General features: G+C 41.2%; 1 protein-coding gene across 4 annotated transcripts in view; it reads left to right on the top strand.

Annotated features, from left to right (window-relative positions):
* The window catches only part of SPOCK1 (SPARC (osteonectin), cwcv and kazal like domains proteoglycan 1), a 480,430-nt gene that overhangs the window by 314,101 nt on the left and 146,983 nt on the right, over positions 1–19,346 (top strand). For all 4 annotated transcript variants that reach the window (XM_048860608.2, XM_048860609.2, XM_048860610.2 and 1 more), the window contains one exon: positions 8,993–9,125. In XM_048860608.2, the coding sequence (XP_048716565.1) occupies positions 8,993–9,125 (133 nt within the window). The remainder of the gene's footprint in view (positions 1–8,992; positions 9,126–19,346) is intronic.

Raw genomic sequence — 19,346 nt, 5'->3', positions numbered from 1 at the left:
ATAGAAGGAAATTCTACTGCTATGCAGTATGTAAATAAAATAACTCAAACCAAAATCAGTTAAATCAGTGTTACTCATTAGTAGGGCCCTACCAAATTCATGGTTCATTCTGGTCAATTTCATGGCCATGGGATTTGAAAATTAGTCAGTTTCACATTTTCAGGTGTTTATAGCTGAAATGTCACAGTGTTGTAAAGGTGGGATTCTCCACCTAAAAGTGGATGGGGGGGGTCTTAAGGCTGTTGGGGGGGGGGGTTGTGGGATTGCCACCCTCACTTCTGCGCCAGCTTCAGAGGCCAGCTTTAGTCGCAATCGTGGAGGTGGGTGTGATCTCCCCCTTGCTGCTGGGAGCCCCCCAGCTAGGGGCTCCTAGCTGGTAGTCCTGGCCAGGCTGGAGAGGGACAAGACTTGCTCTTCCCCTGCACAGCCACTCTCGGGGGGAGATCACACCCACCTCCGGATACTGCCCCCTTCTGCAGGAAGCTGTGGCAGCTGGGCAGCAGCCCCAGAGCTTCCTGCAGCAGGGGGGAGGTACCTGGAGGTGGGGCTGATCTCCTCCCCGAGAGCAGCCATGCAGAGGAAGAGCAAATCCCATCCCTCTACAGCCCAAGGACTAGCAGCTGGAGCCTGGGGAATGAATGGTAGGAGCCCCTGGCCTGGGCACCCTCAGACTTACCCCTCTCCGTCCCCTCCAATAGCTGAATTTCACAGGGGAGCGTTTATTTCACAGTCCGTGACACGTTTTCATGGCCATGAATTTGACAGGGCCCTAGTCGTTCGAGTGAATAGCCTAATGGCCTGGTTTCTGCATTCACACCAACAAATTGTCACTGACTTCAAGTTTGCTGCATGGAGAGCAGAATTTAGCCTCAAGGCTGTGTGTGTGTGTTCCGTTTATTCTCACTAAACTGGTGGAAAAAGCCACCAGACTCCGAGTTACTGAAATTACTTGAAATGGACAAATTACATTACTTTTTTTGAGTGGGGATGGGAGGTCAGAAAATTTTATTAGCACCAGATGAAATCTTACTTCAGCCACTGACCCCAAAATATGAACTCTGAGAGAGACAAAATATGAGTTATAAATGGTCTGAGCAGTGAGGCCATGCAAACAGGGAAAAACAAACACATGACTCTTGGATCTTGTCAATCTTACAAGGTTGTCTCAAGAAAAGCATGAATTTAAACTGTGCATGTGGATCAAATTCAGATCTTTAATACCCATGAGTCAATGTCTCAGGATCAGGTTTGTCAGGCCCCAATCAAGCAAAGCATTTAAGCATATGCTTAGCTTCAAGTATCTGAGTAGTCCACTGACACCATTGAAATTATTCACAGACGAGCTTAAGTGCTTTGCTTGAAACATCACTGATATCAGTGGGACCAACTCACACGCTTGAAATTAAGCATGTCGTAAAGAGCTTTGCTAGAATGGAACCTAAGGCCCTGATCCTGCAAACACTTCCAGAGCTATTCAACATTACTACCTTAAGTAGTCCCATCTGCACTGCTCACGTCATAAAGTTAAGCCTGTATGTAAATGTTTGCAGGATTGGGGCCTAAATGATGATGTAATGGTAGAACTGGATTTTGAAAAATAATGTAGTGAGTAGCATCGGAATTCATAAATAAAAAATTCAGGATGTGTTAGTATTCAGTTGTAGTTCATGCATTCCATTTATTCCCATAATAGTCATTAACTTGAGCAGTTTCTATTCAGTGAGAAATGCGGCAAATACAACAGGACGCTTTCTGTGGGTGTTCAAAAAGAAGCCCCCCCGAGATAATATAAATGTCATATATGAGATCACACCCCCAAATAGACGGGCGGGCATAAGGGAAGAAAATCTTTTTCTCTCAGGTTCTGTATTCTGACAGATCATAGTTTGACTCTGAGTTTGTATGCTCCCAGAACTGTGCAGGACACATAGATAAAGGTAAATGAACACATTTTCCTGTCAAACTGAAAAGACAAAAATCTTTGTAATGGAAACAGCTCCAGAAAGTAAAATATTCATGATATGTTAGAGGCCAATAGAGCATGATAAATGCTGCTTACTTTTAGAAAAGGGTAATGGCCATCATTTTACCAAATCACTTATTTGATTGAGTATTAATTTGTACATGACTAATAAGTTAAATACTAATCGTAACTACTTTAAATTCATGTAATCTTGGATTACAAATGGTAATCTAAAAATATACTTTCACTCAAATGGCTGCCGGCTGAGAAATTAAAATTGAAAGTACAGTACACATTGATTTTAGTCAGAAATCCTCAACAGACTGAAAAGATTTGTTTCTTCAGCTTAGCTATTCAGGGATGAAGTTACCTATATAAAAATTTAAAAAAAAACACACAACAGCATAAAACAAACCTAGCTTATGCATGGTAGGCCAAATTCTGATGTCCTTCTTCCTTCAAAACTCTTCCTGGCTTCATTTGCCTGACTAAGAATTAAGGTGAATCTTCAGGATTTGTTACCAGATTTGAAAAGGTACTTGGGCATCTAAATACTTTTTAAAATCTGTCCGTTGGCCTGTCTTTAAGTTATAAGGCTAAGATTTTCAATGGGAGCTAGGTGCCTAACTCCCTTAGGCACTTTTGAAAATCTCAGCCTAAATCTATAACTTTAAGTGAGTAGGATGTGATTACTATCTGAAAACCATCCTTCCTCTCTAGATGAGACTGCTCACTAGTCCTTCTTGTCTTCTGTTTAGATCAAGGGTGGGCAAACTTTTTGGCCTGAGCGCCACATCTGGGAATAGAAATTGTATGGTGGGCCATGAAAACGAAATTAGGGTTGGGGTGCAGGAGGGGGTGAGGGCTCTGGCTGGGGGTGCGAGCTCCAGGGTGGGGCCAGAAATGAGGAGTTCATGTGCAGGAGGGGGCTCCAGGCTGGAGCAGAGGAGTGAGGTGTGGGGGGTGGGAGGGCTCCAGCTGGTGGTGCGGGCTCTGGGGTGGGGCTGTGGTTCAGGGGTTTTGGGTGCAGGAGGGTACTCTGGGCTGGGATCGAGGGGTTCAGAGGGTGGGAGGTGGATCAGGGCTGGAGCAGGGGGTTCAGGCACAAGGAGAGGCTCAGGGGTGCAGGCTCCAAGCGGCGCTTACCTCAAGCAGCTCCCAGAAGCAGCAACATGTCCCCTTCTGACTCCTACGTGAGGTGCAGCCCGGCAGCTCTGCATGCTGCCCTGTCTGCAGGTACCACACCTGCAACTGGTTCCTGGCCAATGGGAGCTGCAGGGGTGGCACTTGGGGCAGGGCAGCATGCAGAGCGGAGGCCCCTGGCTGCCCCTATGCATAGGAGCCGGAGAGGGGGATATGCCGCTGCTTCCAGGAGCCGCATGGAACAGCCCCTGACCCCGCTCCTTGGCTGGAGCGCCGGAGCAGGGCAAGCCCCAGACCCTGCTCCCCAGTGGGAGCTCGAGGACCAGCTTAAAACAGCTGGTGGTCTGGATCCAGCCCGCAGGCCGTAGTTTGCCCACCCCTGGTTTAGATATTGTAAATCAGAGGAGCCCAATGTTTCACTTTGTATCAACAATTCCATTTATAGATTGTTTAGTCTTTTTTTATTATTTATTTAAACAAACCAGGATTTGTAGTTTGGTCACTAGTCAATTCTGTGATTTCTTAGACCAGGACAGAACTTGTGGGGGTAGTCTTAGGCACCACACATTGTGTTATGTAGTCTGAGAGTGAAGGGGGATGTCCATCTACCTCTGGTGACCTTTGTTCCTCTCATTGTAGTCCAAGCAAATTCAGTCTCTTCTTTCCCAAGAGAAAGCTGTATAGGATTTTGAAAATAATGTATGTGCATGTTTAAAATGGACTAAAACAAATAGCAGCTCCCTATGATCTATAGAAATGAGTCTGGACCAGATGTACTTTAGTTTTTGCTTTGGCAAAACCATGATTATCATGCATTTGCCTTTCCAAAGTCCAAGCCAAGATCACTTTTGGTTTTGGAGTCATATCTCACAAGAAACAGTAAAAGGCTCCCACAGGCAGCAACGATAAGAAAGCATATTTATTTAAGTTTCTTAAGTTAGAATTATTTTAAATGTATCTATCCATTGCCTTAAGTACAATACATAACATCTACAAAGTCCAGACGTATACAATTGGGATCATTGTGCACCACCCGTCCACCACTCAGCCATGATGAGATTCTTCCCTCTGATCCACTCGCACCTACTCAGTCCAACATTCCCCACCCCCCATACATGTACATGCACATGCACTGGAAGAGTTTGGGAAAATAAATGGGCTTTTCATTGTGCCCTAAAGGTCATTAAACTTGGGCTTTGATGGACCAGAGTTAGTGGGAATTCCAAAGTCAAGTACCACTCACCAAAAATACCCTGTATCCTCTCTAAACTTGGAGTTTGGCAGCTCAAGCACCTCAGGTGATCTTGGCTAGCGCAACACAGGAGAGAGGTCGTCTCTAAAGAAGACAGGTCCAAAGTGCATTAGAGCGTCAAAGCTTACAATCAAAACCTTGGATAGCACCTGAAAGAGAATCAGAAGCTATTCCCAGCTGCCCAACATGAGTGAGAGTCGCCAGTAAGTAAGCAGGGCTGACATGTTCTGTACTAGCCGATGGTGTTACTCGAAGCAGAGTGTATTATACGCATCCAGCCTTGATTCCAATGTGATTTCTAAGAAGCTCTAGACACATTAATGGGATAAAGGGAAGAGTTGGATCAAACGTGTGAATGAATTGCAGCCAGAGAGAAGGTGGAAAGGAGCAGAGTCGAAGAATGCAGCATGGCAAGGCATGAGACGCAGTCACTCCTCGGCCTGAATCAGAACTAGTTCAGCCTGGAGACTGGCAGATAGCTTGGAAGCTGCTCAGAGGAGAGAAGAGTGCATGGCCTGTTCATCTTCCATTACTGCTCTGCACACGGCTTCTCAGTGACATGGAGACTATTTAAGGGTGCAGAGTACACAGGACACGTCCACACACAAAGGGCAGCTGGACATTGCCAAGCAAGGCACGAGATTTGTGTTTCCAGAGCGTGAGTCCAACTGTACACACCATACAGATCCCCGCTGCTGTGGCAGCTGGATGAGTCATGAGATAGGGGCTCTGGATATGCATTCATATGAACAGGTCCCACACCATGCAAACATCAAACAGCCTTGTGTGAAAGACAACTGAGTGTGTCCCAGATGGTACTCTGTGTGTGTGTGTGTACAGTGGGTGTCTTTGACATCTTGATATTTATTCTTCTCTTAGTTAAATTTACCTCAACATTTTGAGTGTCATACACCATTCCAAGTAGAGGCGATACGTCAAAAAGTGCAGCACACGTACATACCATGGTGAAGGAAAGCCAGGATTTTAATTGTGCCAACTGATTGAAAGACAGTATGTACATGGGGTGGAAGCCCTGTGTCAGGGAAAGGGACCCTAGTTTAACTGGTAATCGGGATCAACGTGGAGGAAAAGGACAGGTTGATTTGTAAGTTGAGATGCTCCATTGAATCCATCCTGTTTGCACTTTATAAATCTGACCACTCTGCTTCCTGTGGCTGTCTAGATTGGAGATCACTGTGATAGCACGTGGAGAGCCCTGTCTAGTCACCGCAGGGTGCAGTAAAACTCTTCCTGCTGTGGGTGGCCGTGCAGAGGCTTCAGTAAGCAGCTCCCTGCTGGCAGAGGGTCAGGAAGAAAGTCCTTTCTTGCATCCTTAGCTCTCTTTCTCCTCAGACCCTCCAACTTGTCTGTGGATCAGGGTGTTGTCTGGGGAGAGATGGGGAATGGAATTCCTCCTGCTGCTGTATCTAACTTTGTGTGTTTGTGTGTGGGTGCTGGGGCTGCAGTGTACAGCTTCCTCCACAGAAAACTTTTTCCCTTCCTCCCTCCTCTGTCACGCTGCACCTTATATCACTCCCCCAAATTTTCTCCCCATTCCAAAGGGCTTACGTAGGCAACGTATTCTGCCCCTGCTTCTATCCCAGACCTGTAGCTGCTGCCGCTGCACAAACTGCTGCTTCTTGCAAAAGTGACAGTGGCCTCTAATGGGTCCAAAAGTTGGCTAGATTTTCTCATGAGATTTGGGCCATCTTGTCTGGAGCTGGATATTTCTTCCCCGGACACACAGTTTTGGATCCATAGCCAGTCAGATATGGATGTAGGGCTTCAGAACCGAAAGCTCTGTAATCTCTGGGTGCTTGCATCAGAGGATTTAGCTTGTTAGTCATAGTAACTCTAGCATGTAAAATTGAATGCGCTTGTCAAGAGACGAGAGTTGTCCTATATATTGGGGGCTTCTTCAAGATTACAGGGGAATTCTGACTTTGACCACAGGCTCCAATTTTTGAGGTCTTATGACATGGTGATGGGGTTCTTTCTGTGGACACTTGCTTCCTAATAGCACTATTTATCACTGTGACAAAGGTTAGAATAGAAGAAAACTTGAGCTGAAATGGAAGAATAGAATTTTTATTATGTTAACAGCTGAATGTAACATTACATCAGAGTTTGTACTGTGTAGCAAATTGCAATCTGTAGTGAAATTGCTTTAAAAATGTATCCATATATATTTTTCTAGAAGTGTGATAAAGTCATTCAGTGGTACTTTGAAATGCATTTATAGCTAAACTGCTTGATGATATATTTTATATTATGCTGTAAGGACAAAACAGTCGGATGATGGTTATTTTTCTTCGTGTTTGCAATGAAGTCAATGTCCTTCGCTAGTAAATGTTTTGATGCCTGAAAGAGAAGAACTTATCTGTATGGTGAACATGGCTTGTGGTTAATGGAAAAAAAAAGCATGTTATTAGCTTACTACTGTATGCTAATGATAATAGCAACATAACAATGTGTTTTCAATAGATTTAATATAATGCCTGAAAATACTGGTCAGGCTTGGAAATACACAGTGTTACAGTGATATGGGCTCTTCAAGGATAGTGGGGGATTATGAGGGGGATTCTAGAGAGCCTTCTCCAAACAAACATTTTTAATGATGAAAGAAGAATACTTGAGTTGCTGCGGATTCATTTGTTGTGTTGTAATGAATGGAGTGGAGTGATATGCAAGCCGACTTTTGAATGCACTTTTACCACATACACACACATTACACAGGTTTCAGAGTAACAGCTGTGTTAGTCTGTATTCGCAAAAAGAAAAGGAGTACTTGTGGCACCTTAGAGACTAACCAATTTATTTGAGCATAAGCTTTCGTGAGCTACAGCTCACTTCATCGGATGCATACTGTGGAAAGTGTAGAAGATCTTTTTATATACACACAAAGCATGAAAAAATACCTCCTCCCTCCCCACTCTCCTGCTGGTAATAGCTTATCTAAAGTGATCACTCTCCTTACAATGTATATGATAATCAAGTTGGGCCGTTTCCAGCACACGTTACACGTGCACTCCCACATGACTGAATAGCCATCTGTTTAGCCACATGCACAGGGAATGCCATTTTGGGGAGATTCCCACATGTGGTAGGTAGCATGCAAAGATAGGTATAGAACTGGGTGTCTGGTTTCTAAAAATCAGGTCCTGAAACCTGAAAGTGAATTAGAAAAACATCTAATATTGTTAAGAGCTAAATTCAAGCTACACACCAAGATGGAGTCCTGTCTCTGTTTTACAAAGAATGCCACTCCAACGGAATACTGAGTGACATCCCTTACAGCCAATCAAATACAAGACAGAACCATTATGCTATTCTGATTGGCAGACATGCCCAGAGGCCAGGACCCTGACTTTCAGCACTGCCAAAAAGTGGTTATTTCTCTTTTTTTGGGTGCCACATACACTCCACACTACTTACTGGTAATGTAAATTATTACAATACTCAAGACAGTTCATTATAATAGGAAAGTGAAGCTATTGATCTGCATTTTTAGCAATCAATTGCATTTATTGGGTGTTCATCTTATCTTTTTGAGATCGATGTTAAAATCCAAAGATTTCATACACATTTTTGAAATGCTGTAACTGAGTCTTCCACAGTTTTGGGAAAGGTACTTTATATAGAAAGTATATAAATGTATATAAAGGAAAGGAAGGATGACAGTGGTACAATCTCTCGAGATTGTTCTAAATTCTTTAGGAATGTTCTTGATCCAAAAATAACATACATTGGAAAGTTGATGTGAAGGGAAGATGGAAGCTGATGTCACTACATGTGCAGAGCAAAAATTGGTTGCATGATCTTAATTGCATGTCCATACTTTTAAATCTTTAATGTAAACTGCAGCATTTCTTTAGGGATTCTTGCCTATAAGTTGTTGTTAAACACTTTGATCCTGAACTCCATCTTAACAATTGTATTTAAGAAGTTTCTCATTGTTTATAATTTTCTGGAAAGCTGGAACACTTAAAATCAACTCTGCCACTGACTGACTTAATATATGACTGTGTAAGTCATTTAACTTCTCTAGGGCAGATTTTGGAAACCTGTCATCCATTTCGTGAACACAAAGTTTGCAGGCAGAATTTGTCATTTAGATGTGCATTTACCTGATTTGCAAGTGCAATCAGGTACATAGATGTCTAAAAAACTGTCAGTTACATAAGCAATTACTTGTTGGCACAAATATAGGGACCCAAATAAGGCAGGGGCTGAAAATCGGGTCTTCTGTGTCACCATTTCTCCAAATACAAGATGGAGATGATGATAATCGTATTTTCCTGCCACATAGGAATGTTGCAAGGATTAGCTATATTACATTTGTAAATAAGGTTTTTTCAAGTTATAAAGTAAAATATAGCAGCTAAGTTCATTAATGTAACTGTAAAGTATATTAATTATAGATTGGAAGAGAGCTATGTATTGTAGAGGCATTGTAGAGAGTATGTTATAATTTTCCAAATTATGAGGGTATAGCTAGGAGCTACATTTAATTTTCAGGATTTTTTAAATGAATACAGTAAATAAACAGGATTTGAATGACTAAGAGAAGTTCTCATGCTCTTGTTTTTCACACTCATATCTCAAGACTGATTTTTTTTTGTTTTGTTTTGCAGCCTTTGGCAAAAGAAAGGAAATCTGGCCGCGAAACATTGGATTGGACCAGCCAATTTAGTCAAGTGCAAGCCATGTCCAGTGATGCATGCCAGCCCTGTCTGTGGCTCTGATGGACATACTTACACTTCCAAGGTAAATTCACTTTACAGTCAGAAACTCGGTCTGCAAGGGCCGCGCAGGTTGTAATGTGGAGAAGTTCTATTTGTAGCAAGCAAATCGTATTAAAACAGTTTGTAGAAACCGGTGCTAAGGCCACATATTTCTGTATATTAAAAATGCTGATGATTTTATAATTATGATATTTGGGGAAACACCAATGTGTAATTGAAAATCCCCATTTCTGGAACCTCTGAGTTAATATTGCCTTATATTTGCTCTTTCCCCGATGCACTAGATCATTTCATTCATCGTATGGTTAGATAACAAAAACCCTAGTTCTCACTGCCAGCTTTGTCCTCAGACGAGCAATGTCACTCTGAGATGGATTTCCTGTTGCGTGGATAACATATTACAGTTCACTTAAGTCATGGTTTTAACATTCTTGTGTTCCATAAATAGCATACATTATAGCTGAGAAAAAAGTACTCCCAGAACCCAGCAGGTATAAATTGGCCCAGTGTTATACTGACAATATGATTGCCTTAGGGCTTGTTTCAATAAAAGAAACCAGCTCCACAACCATGTTTAAGTCAGCAGTCCAAATCGCATGCTGTTGGTATTAAGCCTTCCTTGTTTGTACAATGCAGTGCTCTATATTTATATATCATGCTCCTGGCATGGGGAATTATGTCTTGGGAATGTCTCTAATGTCTTTAGGGATAGATTCTTCTCTACTAACAGCCAGAATATGGCTTGACAGCCAGTAAAATTACCTTTAAAAGTTTCAAGATGGCCCAAAAAGAAAATAAAATGCTCAGTAGCAGAAAGTTCTGGAACATATCAGAGGAGAGCAAGGCAGCATAGTTTGGGTCAGTAACACTAATTCTTGTATTCTCGCTGCCTCTGCAGGTAAAATACTCCATCCTTAATATAGATAGATACAGACATTCGCATATGGCTGTGGCTCATCCATTTAAACTCCTGTTCTACTTGAGCAAGAAGATCCCCATAGCCAACAGAAAATAATAGCAGAAGCTTTCCTTTCTGTCTTGACCCGCATCCATGTACTAGTAAAAAATGAATGCTATGAACTGTCTACTGAACATGTCACTTTTAATATCTATTATCCTCCTTAAGTTTGTGCACCATGAATGACAACCAAGACAGTATTTTCTCATCATCAGTGTTTGGCCTTGGGCAAACCTTGAGCTGGTTTGAAATTGCAGTCAAATGACTGAAATACATTTCTACTGCTGCCTGCCCTGTCCCAGTTACTAGTCTTTTCCTCCAAATAACTGTACATGACTCCCTGATTTCTCCTTTCCCCTCCACCCCAGCTCCCTGCCTCCCAAAACAGGTTTTCATGTTACTTTGATGTTTATCTTTCCATCCTCCTCTCCTCTTAGCCCTTTGGAACATGATCAGATAGAACAAATTGCTAAATCGGTAGTAAGTGGTTTCCTTTGTATATTCAGTCACACTATTTCAGTCGCTCAGCATACCTCTGTCACTCAGCCTGAGGACTGGATCTCTTAGCTGATCCCCCTCTGATTTTTTTTTATTGTTAACGCCCAATACTTTTTGATCCAAAACCACTGATGTTATAAATTCATCAAAATGTTGCAACTAAGCTGTGAAACTAAGGGCTGTAATGAAGGTATCAAATGACTCCAACTGTTGAATGTTCTTCTCTGGAAGACCTACCTCTTACTAGTCTCCTTCTGTTATGAGCGATACACATCAGACTCATGAATAAGCAACCCTGGCTCATCTTGATCTATTATCTATTTCTGTATATATTGCTCAAGTCCCTGGAGTGGTAAGATACGCAGCTACGTTTTTTGGTCAGACTTTTCAAATGCACCAACTACTGTGCAGTGTAGCGTGAATCTCTGCTTAAAAGTTTTCCAGTTATTGTCAATATTACCTACCATTTGCTGGGGAACTGTGAGTTTTGATTGCTTTCATTGTAGTGTAGCACAGAAGTCTTATCTTTTTCTCATGTTGCACATTTGTAGTTGCTTTTCTTTAGATCTCCTTTGAATTGAAGCCTCTCCTGGCACCATGTAATGATCAGTAATCCCTGAACAGCCATGTCAGCCCCAGCAGCCAAATGCTTCCATGCTTGACCTTTACTAAACAAGTAACAGATCCGTCGTAGTAGCAATTTTCTGCAATAGCTCTTTGCAGTATGTTGTAAGAATATATAGCTGTAATGCCTCGTGCAATACAGTGCATATCGTTACAGTAGCCAGCGGAGCACTGTGGCTCCTGCCTTCACTACAAGCGTCCCCATAAAAGCTCTCCTCAGTTTCCTTTTTAGCAAGAGCTACCTTTTGGCAAGTTTACTTTAGATCTGGTTGAAAATCGGAATTTCCATCCTGTGGGAAATTCTGAGATTTTGACATCTGTTTTCATCTTGAATCAGGAAAGAAATGGTGAAATATTGAAATGTTTCTTGGAACAGAAAGAGGTGAAAAAAATGGATTCAGAAATGTTGAAACAATTCAACATTAATCTTTGTGCCCCATAGCTGCTGCCATTCCTCATGGGAGATGTAGTTCTGATGCCTCATGTTCTCTGGTCTGTGTAATGCAGAAGGTCAAACTAGATTATCATTGTGGTCTCTGCTGGCTTTAAAATCTAGAGAAAGACTGGGAGCCATTTCAGTTCAAGAGAAAACCCCTGGGTGATCCCTCCTTTCATATCGTAGTGACAGAACCTCTCTCTAAAGCACAATGGATCTTGGAATTATGGCTCGATTTTTCAAAAGCACTGAGCATGGTCAACTCTCTTATTACCTTTAATAGAATGGGTGGGTGCTCAGTACCTCTGAAAATTAGCCCATTAATTAAGAGCAATGCCTGCTGTCAGCCGCTAGGACCATCAGCGTGTTAGATGGATGTTTTCTTTAGTGTTCCCACACATTAGTTTGAAGGGTCTGAACTGCAGAATCCTGTTTCACAGGGTAGGCTCTGTCTTAGGGTTTTATACTGTTGCCCATCGCTGTAGTATCTGAGCATCTTCCATGTAAAATCACTAGCAATAGTGAAGTCCTTAATGGACTTCATGGAGTCACTGGCACATCTCCCTTTACAGGGTCTGATCTCTCTGTTTGGAGTAGGGTGTTTGGTTTTGATTTTTTTTTAAATATTAATGTACTTTGGGGTTTTTTCTCTTTGTTTTATTTCAGTCAGGGTTTGGGGTTTTCTTATTGGGTGGGAAAGAGAAGGTGAGTACCATTTTTATGGTAGAAAGGCCTTTTCAAAGAGGAAAGTTTTGCAGCATTTCCTAAAGATTCACCTAATCTCCCCTGGAAGTTTGTTGAATAGCTGGAATACGTTCCCATTAGTTTTCCCAGATTCCTTATATTTTTTTCTTTTTGGATACCTAATAGAGAAGTTGTATTTATTTTTTTCTGGCTTTCTAAAGTATCCTGTTCTTAGGGTACTTACTTTAAGGAGCATAAATTAAATAAGCATGAGTGAAGCCATTTCAATTTTTAATTCCTTTTAGTTACTCATAGTTTCGAGATTATCCTGCACTCAATCCACAGAAACTGAGTGATTTCATTTTGAAATCAGTTGGCTATAGGCCTCTTTACCTCCCACTTTCTCTGTGTAGCAACTATAGCAAGTTAAAAGGTTTTAGTGACACTCCATAGGGAGCCCGCCTAAAACATCTACTTCCTAAAGTAGCCACCGTTGCCACATAAATTCTGCTGTTGAGGCTAGAATGCAGGAGCTAATTTATGGCATGGTCTTTCTAATGGCATGACTTCTGTGGCAAAATGCCATTCAAATATCAGACTTTTTAGGCCCTTGATATCTTGAGGTTAGCAATTGCAGAACGTCACCAGAGAGAGAAGAATTTCACAGCACAGGAAGACAAGTGTTTTCTGTGAGTAGCAATTGGCAGGTCTTAGCATCTGCCATCACACAAAAACTTCTGTAGAATCATATAGCTCCACTCAAATCAGCTCCCACGTTTGCTTTCTTAAATAGCTCTTACATATTAGCAAATTGTATATTAGGGCTCAACTCTAAGGAAAAAATTAAAGTTGACAAGCCTAATGCATAATAATTTTACTGTAATGCACTTGTCACATGTCAGAATCAGGTGCTTTTATAGTTTTGGCCTTTATTTCAGCTCTTCGCCATTACAGATTATTTTATTTTCAGCATAATCTTAACAGTTACAAATGACTGCTACAAAACTAAAGGTCAAGTTTAAATGTTCTAACAAATAAAATATTTATTGTAAGTAACAGGTTTTTTTTAATGTCTCTGATAAATTAAGAAGAGGGTTGGAGCTACTTTCCTAGAACTCCCGAGGGGGCTTCAGGGCAGTGTTTTCTCTCCTTTCTCCAATAACCCTGCTGACCAGGTAGTTTCTAAAACCACAGTGCTCTTCTTTGGTTCTTTCCTTTCCAGTGCAGTATTATTGGTGACTGTTACTATAGGTAGTGTGGATAATCAAGCATGGACCATGCAAATACCCGTTCATCTAAGGTGGACATGTAACATTTTGTTCTGTATTTGTGCATATGCATGCATCTAATGGGCACACATGCGGTCAGCCCCTTCACAAACTAGTTTGCATAAGTACAATGTCATGTAGGAGGAGATATGGCAAATGAGAAAGTTCGCTATCAAGTTCAAATCTAAAAGACAGAGGGCAGCACCTACTTTGGGGACAAAGTCATTTAAAATGAATATGTACATCGGTCATCTATTCTGATAACCATGCATAAAGTGCAGTTTAGATAAGTTATATAGTTTGTAGTTGGCCTATATTGGTCACTATTGGAATCTGTCCTGGTTGAGTTTGTCACGGTCTTCCCCTTCAGAATACAGTGGATTCTCTAGGACAGGACACAGTTTTTGTGCATAGGTCTATGTATCCACTGTGGCTTGAGACAGCTGTATCAAAGCACTTCACCACGGAATGAGGTTATCAATAAACACTCTGTTCAGTGATGTTTGCACGGGGGTTTGTAAGTACCTTGACTCTGAACCGGTGTCAGTTGGGGTTGGGGTGGGGGGAGGGAAATGAATTGAAAGGCAATGATTTTCAAGAAAAGCTGCAGCATCCCCTTCTATATTTGCAGGAGGAGTAGGAGTGATGTCACCAATTTGCTCTTCCCCAGTTAGAGCATGACTGCTCAGAAAATAATATCCTGACATTAATTTTCCATCCAACAATTGCTCAGGCATGAACCTCCTTTTATAGAGAATTTCATGAAGTTTCTGCACAGCTATGATGGCATACCTTCAAGGTTTGGGATCAGTGTCTAAGGCAGAAATAGGACAACAGTAATTGGTTTGATGGATAGTGACTTAGATTTAAGTATTTCAGAGAGGTCATAGGGAGACAGAGTTGGTGGAGTTGTCCTTATTTTGTAAAAGTGTCAAGAAGCTTTGGGGCACTCACTTCCAATACATTAATTTAAAAATGTGTTGTTGTTTTTTTAATGTGTGCTATTATTAAATGTTGTTAGTCATTCTTGAAAGGGTAATAAAATCTTCCATTCTTATAAACTGGATGACAAAATAATTTAAAGCATTATCACCATATTATTTTGTATTACATGATAATACTTAGAAGGTTGCTAGCCCTTTACACTCCTCAAGGGGCTGTACCAATAGCTGCTACTTCATATAGGAATCAAACTGTTCAACCACAATTGAAAAGAAAATATTTTACTTAAGTTAATGACGGTGCTGGTGATTCGTGGAACTGACTGTACATATCCACAATGATCATGAGGGATAGTTGCAAAGAGCTGATCCAAGGAAACACAATTAGAAGTTTTATTGGGCCTACAAAACCCAGGGACCAGGCTGAATATTCTTGAGCACCATCTTCTGGCACTTTATATTGTTAAGCATTTACATATATACCAACATCTCTCATTACATGGATAGCTAATGTTAACCGAAACTGAGGCTACTATGGACAATGAGGGTAAAAGGAAATTCCTGGCTCTCCACAGCATTGCACTGGAGAGCCAAGAGTCTCCATGAAAAGAGTGGAAAAATCACTAAGGCTAGTTCAACACCAACTGGGACAGACTTTCTCAAGAGCTCGGCACTTGGGTTGCTGAGCTCTTTTGAAAATGTGGTCATGTCGCAACGGGAGCTGCTGCATGCGTGGCACTTTCACAAATCTGCACCTCATTTAGGTCCTGAAATAGGAGCTCGGTTGTTTTGAAAATCTGTCCCTGGTTGAGGGTGTTGAGCCTTCGCAAATATTTTCCTGAGCTCTCTTGAAAATTTGCTCCTAATGTTGGCCAAGGCAGTGGTGGCTCATACTTTGTCTACCCACAACCACTGCTGAGGTCCAGGAAGGTGGACTTAGCTCTATGCAGAAAATGAACTTGGAAGTGTTGTTTCCAGTGCATCTAGTAATTCTTTGGTGCACCCAGATGCCTCAGTGGTTGGGCTGCCACATGTTATGCCCTCCCCTCTTTTGTGTTTGCATTCTGCACAGTATCAAACTATGCATTCTGAGGTGTCTGGGGTCACACCCTATTATGTGTTAGGTGCCAGAAAGATAAATTCAAACAAAAGAGGCAGCAGGGCCCAGTACCTCCCTCCACCTGAATCCCCCCACACATGCTTGCAGTGCTAGGGCTTGTTTTTTGGAATAACAGAATCTTATCACAATATCAGCTTCCCCTCATCCTTTCAACTCATTGTAAAAAAGAAATCCATAGACCAGAAAGATAACATTCAGTAAAGACAGAATGCAGCTCTTGCTGGGGTTGCAGAGGCTTTATAATATGCAGTATTTCTCTCTCATGATAAAGTTTTCTTTTATAAAGAGAAGCTGCTGTTTTCTGCATCGAGACTTCTCCAAGGTCCATTTTATACTCTGATAATTCTTGGCACTTTTGCAGCATCTTCGATTCAGGGTTCTAAATGCTCTTTGCAAATACTAATGAATTAAGCTAGTGAGGTGCCTAAGCCCTATCAAGAGTGTTATGTAATTTGTTAACACTTTTGTCAGCAACACATTAAAAATATAACTGCATAGCTGTCAGTTTTACAGGAAGTTTAATAAAGCTAGTTAATAAAGCAATTACCTGAACATGACAATGGCTGTACTTAACTAATCAGAAAATGAAAATAAGGGTGATCTTCAATTACAAAATACACACCTCAATGATTAACAGTCCCTTAAAAGATTGAAAGGTACATTGGTATAATTATTATGCTTGTAATTAGGTACATTGTTGTTTTGCAAATTTTAATTAAACCGTTGCAAACTAATTAAGCCCATGATCATGTCTCTTTTGTTTGAAAATGGAAAAGTCACCTACTGTTGTCATAGCACCAGGTAAATAATTTGATATTAGGGGAAGCAAGAGGCAAATAAGGTTGCTTCCAGGAATCATGAAAATAGAGAAAATAAAACACCAACCAAGATTGGCTAAAATAACCAAACTTTATGTTCTTTCAGAATGTTTTTTTTTTAAATGCTCTCCCTGCAGGCAATCTCAGAAACACAATTAGTAAATATCTGCAGAGACTTCAGATGCCAGACCTTTAGCACAATGTGCCTTAGAATTTCATAACCCACCTAGCTGCAGGGTATCATGGAGACTGTTGGGACCACTAGCTAATTGTCCTTTAGCACAGCGTTCTCCCGCACTGGTGTTTCTTAGCCAGCAAATGGGCATTGCTGGGTGACACCGCTGGTTGTCTGACACTGAACACAACTAGAGTGGAGCGAATAACTGATTTTTTTCAGTTCACTTACAGTCGCGAAAAAATAGACAGTTGGGCCGAAACAGATACTGGCATTTTTTGGGATTTTCAGCAAATCAAAAAAGCCAATACCGTTTTCATTTGGGGGGCAAATGAAACATTTTGTTCAACCTAAAATGCAGTGTTTGGTTTCCAGGCATTTTTTTAACCTTTTTGTTTTTTAATAAAAGCAAAGGAAATGATGGTGCAGGGCAGTGGTTCTCAAACTTTTGTGCTGGTGACCCCTTTCACATAGCAAGCCTCTGAGTGTGACACCCCCCACCCCCCCATCAATTAAAATGCTTTTTTATATATTTAACACCATTATAAATGCTGGAGGCAAAGCAGGCTTTGGGGTGGAGGCTGACAGCTCGCGTCCTCGCCATCTAATAACCTTGCAGCCCCCTCAGGTGTCCCGACCCCCAGTTTGGGAACCCCTGGATGGAGTCATGAAACCAGAGGAGGAAGTACTTCTCTTGTACTCAGTGGTTTCGCACTCACCAAGGAAGGGAGAGATCTGGGTTGAACTTGCTGCTCCAGAATGGAGATTTGACCCTGGGTCTCCCACATTCCAGCTGAGTGGCTTACTCACTGTATGGGCTGGGGGCACCAGCAGCTCTTCATCCTCCAATTGTTTTGTGATTGGCACCTGACTCCCCTTCTGAATCTAGCCTGAAAATGTTTTTGGCGAATTCCTGTCAGTTTTGGTCAACCCAAAACTGCATGTTTCAATAAGTAAACACTTTGTTGGAAAAATTTCACCCAGCTCTAAACACAGTGCCTCTGAAACACCAGCCCCATGGCAAAAGCTAGGGCTAGGGCCTCAGCTGGACAAAGAGTTGGATGGAGTTCTCTATCAATGAATAATTTAAAGAAAAAATAAAGCACAGAGATTAGTATGGGGACAGGAAAAGAAAGTTAGTGAGAGTGAAGCGTTGGTGGGAAAGAATCAAAGCAAACTGAGGAAGAGGAGATAAAAGGCAGCCCAGTCTCTCAGTTTCCCATGCTTTGTTTGGGGATAAAAGAGAATTTGTTGGTGGGAAATAGTTCAGCCCTCTGTCTTTCTTCTGCAGTTCTTATTTTTTTTAATGTAGGTACGTGTTCTGTTCTCCTTAGTTCTCAATCTTGTCTTTGAAAGACCAGACATCACCAAATCATCAGGCCTCAGGAGACCTGAGTTCCATTCCTGGCTTTGCTATATGCCTGCTGGGTGACCTTGGGCAAGTCACGTCCCCTTGCTGTGCCTCAGTTTCCCCATCTCTAAAACAGGAATAATGACATTGACCTCCTTTGCAAAGGTGTTTGAGATCTATTGAGGAACAGTGCTATATAAGAGCTAGGTGTTAATATCCATCTTTTTTTATTGCACTCATCCGGATAGTATTTAAGGCAGCACAGACTTGCACATGGAAGTCTATAGTGGACTTCATACAGTTCTCTGGTCCTCACGCTGAGCTGGTTGAAGAATATTTGATGGAACAGTTATAAAAAGAAAAAGAAGCAGTTTCATTGAAATCAAAATGTGTTGCTTTTGAGGGGAAAAAGTCTAAAGGAATCATTTTGACTTTCTTCTTTCATTTCAGTGAGGTTGAAACATTAAATTTCTATAAGGTAAAATATTTTGTTTTGGCTTTGTTTCAATTAGTTTCTTTTTTAACTTCTCTATTATATTAAAATATTAAATATACTATTTGTAACATACATAGCTATAATATATTAAACTTAATGTTTTAATGTAATATAAACATCTAAGCAAAATGAATCGAAAGGATAAGGTTGAAACAGAATGTTTACCTTACCGAAACATTTTTATCTTAGCAAAGCAATTTGCTGTTATCAGAACAAGTTTCAATAGGCTCAGATTGAAATTTTTCAGAGTTTTAATTTTGTGGGGAATTTTGAAAATTTGGCTTTTCGTTCTGAGTTGGAATCCCCAAAAATTAGAAATGTCAGAATTTTCAACAAAATGAAAACTCCGGAAAATTTTCATTTGAGACTATTGAAGCCTGTTTTGATATCAACAAGTTACTTTGTTTAGATAAAAGCATGTTTTGATAAAGTAGACATTTCATTTCAACTTTAACCTTTTGATTCATTCATTTAGACTTTTACATTATATTAAAATACTCCCCCTAGCCAGACTCCTGGTAGCTCTGCTTGGAGGATACAGAAAGTCATAGAAAGAGGAGGGTTCTCCCCCCCCTCCCCCCCGCCTTTTCAGTTATGCTGGAAAATCTATATAAAAAAGCAGGGTCTTGCAATGTGTCCTAAAATGGGTCACACTTTTGACAAAATCCTCCTACTCTAAGGTAGACAAAATCCCTATTGACTGACTGTGGGAATTTTGTCTGAGTAAGGAAAGGACTGCAGGGCTAGATCTGATATTTCCTGACTTCTAACCCAGGGAGAGCTTTACACACCTTTTCTGCTGCATTATTTGAGATCAGTGCAGGCCTGATCCTACCCCCACTTACTTTAAGTGGGACTTTTTCTACTAACTGCA

This window comes from Caretta caretta, chromosome 8 (genome assembly GCF_965140235.1).
Source record: "Caretta caretta isolate rCarCar2 chromosome 8, rCarCar1.hap1, whole genome shotgun sequence".
Lineage (NCBI taxonomy): Eukaryota > Metazoa > Chordata > Testudines > Cheloniidae > Caretta > Caretta caretta.
Note: the sequence above shows the minus strand (reverse complement) of the source record. Positions and strands in the feature narration are given on the sequence as shown.